General features: G+C 43.9%; 1 protein-coding gene across 1 annotated transcript in view; it reads right to left on the bottom strand.

Annotated features, from left to right (window-relative positions):
• Positions 1-1,487: 1,487 nt before the first annotated feature.
• Positions 1,488-9,254, bottom strand: part of LOC128845664 (uncharacterized) — a 47,148-nt gene continuing 39,381 nt past the window's right edge. Inside the window, exon 3 of the mRNA XM_054044554.1 lies at positions 1,488-4,450. Within this exon, the coding sequence (XP_053900529.1) occupies positions 3,691-4,450 (760 nt within the window). The 3' untranslated portion in view covers positions 1,488-3,690. The remainder of the gene's footprint in view (positions 4,451-9,254) is intronic.

The raw sequence follows: 9,254 nt of genomic DNA, 5'->3' as shown, positions 1-9,254 counted from the left end.
TGGTCTGGTCACATGCCCTTGCTGAGTCCTAGCAGCCATTACTCACAGACGGGCTGAAACGTTCCCAGGAAGGCTAAGCTCCTCCGTGGTTCATTGTCGTTGTCGATGAGCCATTGGCACTGTCTGGCTTCTCCATTGTTGTACCTGACAAGCTAGTTGTGGGTGTTGCCCACGTGTAACTACACTTGAAATACAGATCCATAGTCAATATGCATAACTTCAGATACAAACATGATACATGCACGCAAATAGGATAATCCTATTCAGCAAGTCATAACTTTTCCAATGACACCGCACATGACACATCGTGTACAAGATGCATCATAATTATATCATAATCCTGCCACTATGATGAATATGGGGTGCCGTGTCACACAAGCTTCCTCCTCTCAGGCTGATCACTGGTTAATTTGATCAAAATACCTGGAAGCAAATAATGTGTGTTAGAAATGAAGCAATCCGCCCTGTCTGAGGTGATGTGGTTTGGGCACACATTGTGGTTGAAGGCTTTAGAACAAACTTGTGCACTTGGTTTGAAATATTCAGGGATTGCTGAACTTCAGGGACCACAGCACGGCCCCTCTTTTTGCCTGAGCTTCTGAAAAGAGTGGTGCAAATATTTATAGCAATTGGAGGCTTTGTGGGGAAAGTCCCACCTATTGGCTTGTATCAGGGGAGGAGGATTTTGGGGTGGGAGGAGTGGCCACTGATTGCGTGTATGGTTTAAATGTCACAGAAGCCCCAAACAGTAAATGGTGCCTTTTTATGTTACAAATCTAAATAATAAATAGATTCCTTCACTTGTGACTGGGGCCAAATGTAAAAAACTGATTGATCGCGCACGGCTGCTATGGGCCCAAAGCGAAGAACACGACGTCTAACTGCAGCTGCAGGAGGAACGGGGGAGACAGCATTTTTAGAGACTGAGTTTGGCTGAAACACCCTAATGTCTGCCATGAGATCTCTAAAGACCACAAGTGACCAAGACCTGGATTCTATTCCAGGCAGGTTCTAATACCACCCATATCACAGCTGTATTTGAGAGCCTTCCAGAAGAGCACCAAGTGACGCGACAGGTTCTTTCTTCCTCTTATCTTCTCCCCCAGGGAGAATGGCAGGTGGATTTAAAAATACAGTTCTATATTTCTGTGTGCTGTCTGCTGCCACTAGTGAGAGGCGGGGGAAGTGCGCCTGGCACTTGGAGCAGAAGGTGGTGAGGTTTCTGATGGTCCTTAGTTCCTGTTGGAAGTTCAGTCCACAGTCTTGGACCAGCCCCGGAGAAAGCTCTGTCTCCTGCAGGATACGTGTTACCTGTGTGGCAGGGAGTTCCATTGTGCCAGAGGAGCAAAGCTGTCAATCACGGTCTTCGTCCTGGAGCTTTAGGCTACTTTAGACATCTTGGGCTCAGGCTGTGGAACACTTGGAATATAAGGACCAAGAGCTTGAACTTGTCGGAGAATAACAGAGTTCTCACTTTTTGTTTGGGTACAGCAAGTCAGATACTTTATTTTCTCTCTATCAATTGCATAGAGGGAGAGAGCTAAACAGGTCTCTCAACAGGTAAACAATTACAGCAAGCATTTATACCTTTTGTTACAGACAATAATGAGCAACAGCTGCATTTTGTTTATATATATATTTATATATAGGTCATTCTGATATCTTGTTTTTCTCACTAATGTAGACTCTTAGTCTACATTCCATATTATCTACACATTATCTACACAAGGTCGCAACAACTTCTCACACAGTTCTTTCCCACTCGCCTCACACATTCCTCGCTTCTACAAATCTTGCGTTATTAGGGTTACAGTTAGCCTGACTCTTGCTAACAAACTGTCATGCATTGCAACCCCCTTCCTGTCAGTTCTTTCTCTGCTTCCACAAACTTGATTTGACCTTCTTTGGGAAGCTGGTGTAGGGAATGGAGGAGAGGTGTGATGTGCCTGCAGTAGCCAGTGTTGCTGAGGAGACGTGCTGCAGTGGACTAGGTAGAATTTCCTAAGCGCTGATGGCCTCATGGCCACATATGCCAGATTAATAGAATATCAGGATTGGAAGGGACCTCAGGAGGTATCTAGTCCAACCCCCTGCTCAAAGCAGGACCAATTCCCAACTAAATCATCCCAGCCAGGGCTTTGTCAAGCCGGGCCTTAAACACCTCTAAGGATGGCTGTATTGCTGTATCCATCTGAGAGGTGACACAGTCCTGTACTACTAAGACCAGGTCATCATCCACCAGGATGGAATAGTGTCTCCTAGCCACCCGGAGACAGAATGGTTTTACCTCTTCTGACAGACAGACACTGTGCCTCCAGTAACACAGTGTCTCATTGCACCTAACGAACAAGGTGCAGTTAGAGGAAGAAAGCCGGGGACTCCTAAATCACACGGTATCCGACTCATTTATAAAGCTCATTGAGGCTTAAAAACCAACCCATGTGCTTCAGATCAAGTCTTTATTTGGCAACTGGCATATGAAAAGACCAGATCGTGGAATTTCACACTATTGCTTCCTTTTTAAACTCCATCTACTTGGCAACAAGGTAAATTAATTTCCTTTAATTGGAGGTTGTGCTATTATCAGGATAAATCAATTTCCTTGAGGGACGGCTCAATCCTGCAAAGTGCTGAGTGCTCTGATCCTGATCCAGCAAAACACTTAAGTGTGTGTTTAATTTTTAGCATCCGTGTGGTCCCATTGATGTCACTGGACCAGAGTGATTGGTGCTGGATCAAGCCCTAAAGCAGCCATCCAGGGTCAACAGTTCCTCACTGAGTGGAGTTACAGTGATATTGATGTTCATATGAAGCCGTTTACGTTCTTTAAATACAGAACCATTGAACTGCAGTGGCCTGGTTCAAGGGCAACAGCCAGCTGGCCCTCAGGACACTGCACAATAGTAGAGAAACTCTGTACAATGACATTGGGCAACATCCGCTCATGAGAGACATCACCTGATCTCTTTAACAGTCAGGCACAACAGACAGGATTTCAGCCTAAATTCTGTCTGAAAATCCACTCAGTGAGTCGACTGCATGGAATTGAATTTTCCTCTTAAAGGAATAGAACATTATGAACAATATTAAAAGATCATAATGTTAAGACTGTATAACTCACTTTCTTCAAACCTGGTGGTTAAATCTCAATGAGATCTACAAAGCAAGCCAAGTTTGAACAGAATGGATTCAGCTGTTTTAGAGGAGAAGCGTATGGGGCTGTTTGTGGTTTTCTTAATACATATTGAACTCAAATAGCTGATCCAAACTTCTCAAATTTTCCAAAATTATCTTCTGGGCTGAAACCAAAAATGGAAAAAATCACAATTGGTTAGAAAGAAACAAAACAACAGTGCTGGGCTGGGCACAGACTGAGGTTAGGAAGCAAGCTGGAACTTCTAGCTTGCACTATCCACCCCTGTTACCATTTTAATTGTGGGAAAAGTCTTTAACTACGGCTGTTACTAAGAAATTCAGTGACTAATTTTAGGACTGGTTTTAATATGTGTAAAATGTAATAATCATGAATGTGAATAAATAAAGAGTGGGGATATTCTGTAGGAACATCACTCTCGCTAGGCGTAAGAGCAGGATGACGTGGGGTGCTGAATCCTTCCAGTCCCTGGGGAAGGCCGTGGGGATGGACATTCAGCATCTTACAGAACTGAGCCATTTATTTTTGCCCCAAATTCACTCTTGTTTATCTGCAGTTAGTGCCTTGTACATTTCATTGACTTGGTGAATCACTTGCTCCATTTCATTGACTTGGCCAATCACTTGCTCCATTTCATTGACTGCTTCTCGGATTTTAGCTGCCAGCTCCGTTTTTGCGCCATTGTGGAGTTCCACAGAATCCTTTGCTAAAAAGAAAATATCTAATGCCACTGTGACACCTGTTAGAATGCGGGTAGCAGTTCCTGCAAATTTTGCAACTTGACTAACATTAGCCAGGAGCTGACCAGCTTTGACCATTTTGGGGATGTTAAGAGCAGCTCGTCCTGCCCCTGCCCCTATCTGTGCAACTGGAAACATAAAAGCAATGTCTCCATAACTTTCCAAGCATTGTATAGCCTTTATGATCTTTCTCAGCTCAGTCTGACACTCCTGTAAGAGTTTCTCTACTGTCTCCTTCTTTAATTTACTTGCCACCATATCTATGGTGGTTGCGACTGCACTGGTCAGTCCCCCTGCTGTAGAAACCGCAAGCCCTGCAAGAGAGAGACTCAGAGATCCTCCAAATGTAACAGGAGCGAGACAGAGGCCTGCAATGGCCGTTATCCCCCCGGCAATTCCCACTGTCCCTCCAGTAATGTTTGCTATTGTCGCTATTCTGTGGACCTCGTCAATATCATCTGCAATTTTCTGAAGCTCAGGGAAGTGTCTCTGCAATTTGTCTCTTGCTCTCAATAATGGCTGCACCACTTCATTGATCTTCTTCCTTCCTGGAAAACTGACAGAAAAGGGAGGAAAAATAAAAAAATTAGTCTCCAGGTCTAAAATCCCTGCTCTTGCACCTTCTTGGGCAGTCTTGACCGGCTCCCATTGACTTCCATGGGAGCTGCATCCACTTATACCAGGGCTGAGTTTGGTCCTTGGTGATGGGTATGCGTTGGTGACGGGTGAACCTCAGTAGGTTTTATTTGGATAAACACCCAGAATTTAACTTAGGACCGTAGGAATTGCCACACTGGATCAGATCAATGGTACATGTGCAGTAGATGGTATTCTGTCTCCAATGGGGACTATTAGGATATAGATATTCAGGCCTGTCTGTAAAGGCCTATACTTTAAGAATGTAGGTGTATTCTTATCACTTAGCTAGTTAAAGAGGTATAAAAGAAAAAGAGAATTAAAATCACTGTCTGTCTGTGAAAGGGCCTTCTCGTACTGTGACAGTCTGAGGCCCTGTTCCTAGGCTAAGGCCTTCGGCTAAGCAGCAGGGGCAGCCATAAACTGGGAAGCAACCGGTCACATCCTCACATTCCAAACCCGTCACATTTAAAATAAGGCAATCTGGGGCTGTTAGGAAGGTGATCTGATCTATCCCCTCCAGAGAAAGGGAAGAGCCTAAAAGATTTAAAGAAAACTTAGGCTTGGTCTACACTACCCCCCTAATTCGAACTAAGGTATGCAACTTCAGCTACGTGAATAACGTAGCTGAAGTTCGAAGTACCTTAGTTCGAACTTACCTTGGTCCACACACGGCAGGCAGGCTCCCCCATCGACTCCGCGGTACTCCTCTCCCCGAGCTGGAGTACCGCAGTCGACGGCGAGCACTTCCGGGTTCGACTTATCGCGTCCAGACTAGACGCAATAAGTCGAACCCAGAAGTTCGATTTCCAGCCGTTGAACTAACGGGTAAGTGTAGCCAAGGCCTTAGTCTGATAGCATCCTGTCTGGCAAGAACTCACTTCTCAATAGCTGAGGTGTGAAATCCTCATTTCTTTGTTGTTCTATCACTGTAGTCCCAATTTTCCTATTGTTTGTCTGTATAATCTCTGTCTGGTTCTGTGATTGTTTCTGTCTGCTGTATAATTAATTTTGTTGGGTGTAAACCAGTTAAGGTGGTGGGATATAATTGGTTAGATACATGTTACAATATGTTAGGATTGGATAGTTAAATATCAGTAAAATGATTGGTTAAGGCAGGGGTAGGCAACCTATGGCACACGTGCCGAAGGTGGCACACGAGATGATTTTCAGCGGCACTCACAGTGCCTGGGTCCTGGCCACCGGTCCGGGGGGCTCTGCATTTTAATTTAATTTTAAATGAAGCTTCTTAAACATTTTAAAAACCTTATTTACTTTACATACAACAATAGTTTAGTTATATATTATAGACTTATACAAAGAGACCTTCTAAAAACGTTAAAATGTATTACCGGCACGTGAAACCTTAAATTAGAGTGAATAACTGAAGAGTCGGCACACCACTTCGGAAAGGTTACCAACCCCTGGGTTAAGGTATAGCTAAGCAGAACTCAAGTTTTACTATATAGTCTGCAGTCAATCATAGATTCATAGATTCATAGATTCATAGATTCTAGGACTGGAAGGGACCTCGAGAGGTCATCGAGTCCAGTCCCCTGCCCGCATGGCAGGACCAAATACTGCCTAGACCATCCCTAGTAGACATTTATCTAACCTACCCTTAAATATCTCCAGAGACGGAGATTCCACAACCTCCCTAGGCAATTTGTTCCAGTGTTTAACCACCCTGACAGTTAGGAACTTTTTCCTAATGTCCAATCTAGACCTCCCTTGCTGCAGTTTAAACCCATTGTTTCTGGTTCTATCCTTAGAGGCTAAGGTGAACAAGTTCTCTCCCTCCTCCTTATGACACCCTTTTATATACCTGAAAACTGCTATCATGTCCCCTCTCAGTCTTCTCTTTTCCAAACTAAACAAACCCAATTCTTTCAGCCTTCCTTCATAGGTCATGTTCTCAAGACCTTTAATCATTCTTGTTGCTCTTCTTTGGACCCTTTCCAGTTTCTCCACATCTTTTTTAAAATGCGGCGCCCAGAACTGGACACAATACTCCAGCTGAGGCCTAACCAGAGCAGAGTAGAGCGGAAGAATGACTTCTCGTGTCTTGCTCACAACACACCTGTTAATGCATCCCAGAATCATGTTTGCTTTGTTTGCAACAGCATCACACTGTTGACTCATATTTAGCTTGTGGTCCACTATAACCCCTAGATCCCTTTCTGCCGTACTCCTTCCTAGACAGTCTTTTCCCATTCTGTATGTGTGAAATTGATTTTTCCTTCCTAAGTGGAGCACTTTGCATTTGTCTTTGTTAAACTTCATCCTGTTTAACTCAGACCATTTCTCCAATTTGTCCAGATCATTTTGAATTATGACCCTGTCCTCCAAAGTAGTTGCAATCCCTCCCAGTTTGGTATCATCCGCAAACTTAATAAGCGTACTTTCTATGCCAATATCTAAGTCGTTGATGAAGATATTGAACAGAGCCGGTCCCAAAACAGACCCCTGCGGTACCCCACTCGTTACGCCTTTCCAGCAGGATTGGGAACCATTAATAACAACTCTCTGAGTACGATTATCCAGCCAGTTATGCACCCACCTTATAGTAGCCCCATCTAATTTGTATTTGCCTAGTTTATCGATAAGAATATCATGCGAGACCGTATCAAATGCCTTACTAAAGTCTAGGTATACCACATCCACCGCTTCACCCTTATCCACAAGGCTCGTTATCCTATCAAAGAAAGCTATCAGATTGGTTTGACATGATTTGTTCTTCACAAATCCATGCTGGCTATTCCCTATCACCTTACCACCTTCCAAGTGTTGGCAGATGATTTCCTTAATTACTTGCTCCATTATCTTCCCTGGCACAGAAGTTAAACTAACTGGTCTGTAGTTACCTGGGTTGTTTTTAGTTCCCTTTTTATAGATGGGCACTATATTTGCCCTTTTCCAGTCTTCTGGAATCTCTCCCGTCTCCCATGACTTTCCAAAGATAATAGCTAGAGGCTCAGATACCTCCTCTATTAGCTCCTTGAGTATTCTAGGATGCATTTCATCAGGCCCGGGTGACTTGCAGGCATCTAACTTTTCTAAGTGATTTTTAACTTGTTCTTTTTTTATTTTATCCGCTAAACCTACCCCCTTCCCATTAGCATTCACTATGTTAGGCATTCCTTCAGACTTCTCGGTGAAGACCGAAACAAAGAAGTCATTAAGCATCTCTGCCATTTCCAAGTTTCCTGTTACTGTTTCTCCCTCTTCACTAAGCAGTGGGCCTACCCTGTCTTTGGTCTTCCTCTTGCTTCTAATGTATTGATAAAAAGTCTTCTTGTTTCCTTTTATTCCCGTAGCTAGTTTGAGCTCATTTTGTGCCTTTGCCTTTCTAATCTTGCCCCTGCATTCCTGTGTTGTTTGCCTATATTCATCCTTTGTAATCTGTCCTAGTTTCCATTTTTTATATGACTCCTTTTTATTTTTTAGATCGTGCAAGATCTCGTGGTTAAGCCAAGGTGGTCTTTTGCCACATTTTCTATCTTTCCTAACCAGCGGAATAGCTTGCTTTTGGGCCCTTAATAGTGTCCCTTTGAAAAACTGCCAACTCTCCTCAGTTGTTTTTCCCCTCAGTCTTGATTCCCATGGGACCTTACCTATCAGCTCTCTGAGCTTCCCAAAATCTGCCTTCCTGAAATCCATTGTCTCTATTTTGCTGTTCTCCCTTCTACCCTTCCTTAGAATTGCAAAGTCTATGATTTCATGATCACTTTCACCCAGGCTGCCTTCTACTTTCACATTCTCAACGAGTTCCTCCCTATTTGTTAAAATCAAGTCTAGAACAGCTTCCCCCCTAGTAGCTTTTTCAACCTTCTGAAATAAAAAGTTGTCTCCAATGCAGTCCAAGAATTTGTTGGATAGTCTGTTCCCCGCTGTGTTATTTTCCCAACATATATCCGGATAGTTGAAGTCCCCCATCACCACCAAGTCTTGGGCTTTGGATGATTTTGTTAGTTGCTTGAAAAAAGCCTCATCCACCTCTTCCACCTGGTTAGGTGGCCTGTAGTAGACGCCTAGCATGACATCTCCCTTGTTTTTTGCCCCTTTAAGCCTAACCCAGAGACTCTCAACACTTCCGTCTCCTATGTCCATCTCTACCTCTGTCCAAGTGTGTACATTTTTAATATATAAGGCAACACCTCCTCCCTTTTTCCCCTGTCTATCCTTCCTGAGCAAGCTGTACCCATCCACACCAACATTCCAATCATGTGTATTATCCCACCAAGTTTCAGTGATGCCAACAATGTCATAGTTGTATTTATTTATTAGCACTTCCAGTTCTTCCTGCTTATTCCCCATACTTCTCGCATTTGTATATAGGCATCTAAAATACTGGTTTGATCTTTCCTCCCAGTTTTTTCCTGACTCTCCTTTCTCTCTGCCAATATAGCCCACACTCCCTCTTGTTTCCGACTCATTTCCCCGGTCTCCATGTTCCCCACTTACCTGTGGGCTTTGCTCACCTGTCCCCGTCGAACCTAGTTTAAAGCCCTCCTCACTAGGTTAGCCAGTCTGTGTCCGAATAGGGTCTTCCCTCTCCTCGAAAGGTGAACGCCATCTCTGCCTAGCAGTCCTTCCTCGAATAGCATCCCGTGGTCTAGGAAGCCAAAGCCCTCCTGGTGACACCATCTTCGCAGCCAGGCATTCACCTCCATGATGCATCTGTCTCTGCCCGGGCCCCTACCTTTAACAGGAAGAATTGAAGA

The sequence above is a fragment of the Malaclemys terrapin genome, chromosome 11 (assembly GCF_027887155.1).
Source record: "Malaclemys terrapin pileata isolate rMalTer1 chromosome 11, rMalTer1.hap1, whole genome shotgun sequence".
Classification (NCBI taxonomy): domain Eukaryota; kingdom Metazoa; phylum Chordata; order Testudines; family Emydidae; genus Malaclemys; species Malaclemys terrapin.
Note: the sequence above shows the minus strand (reverse complement) of the source record. Positions and strands in the feature narration are given on the sequence as shown.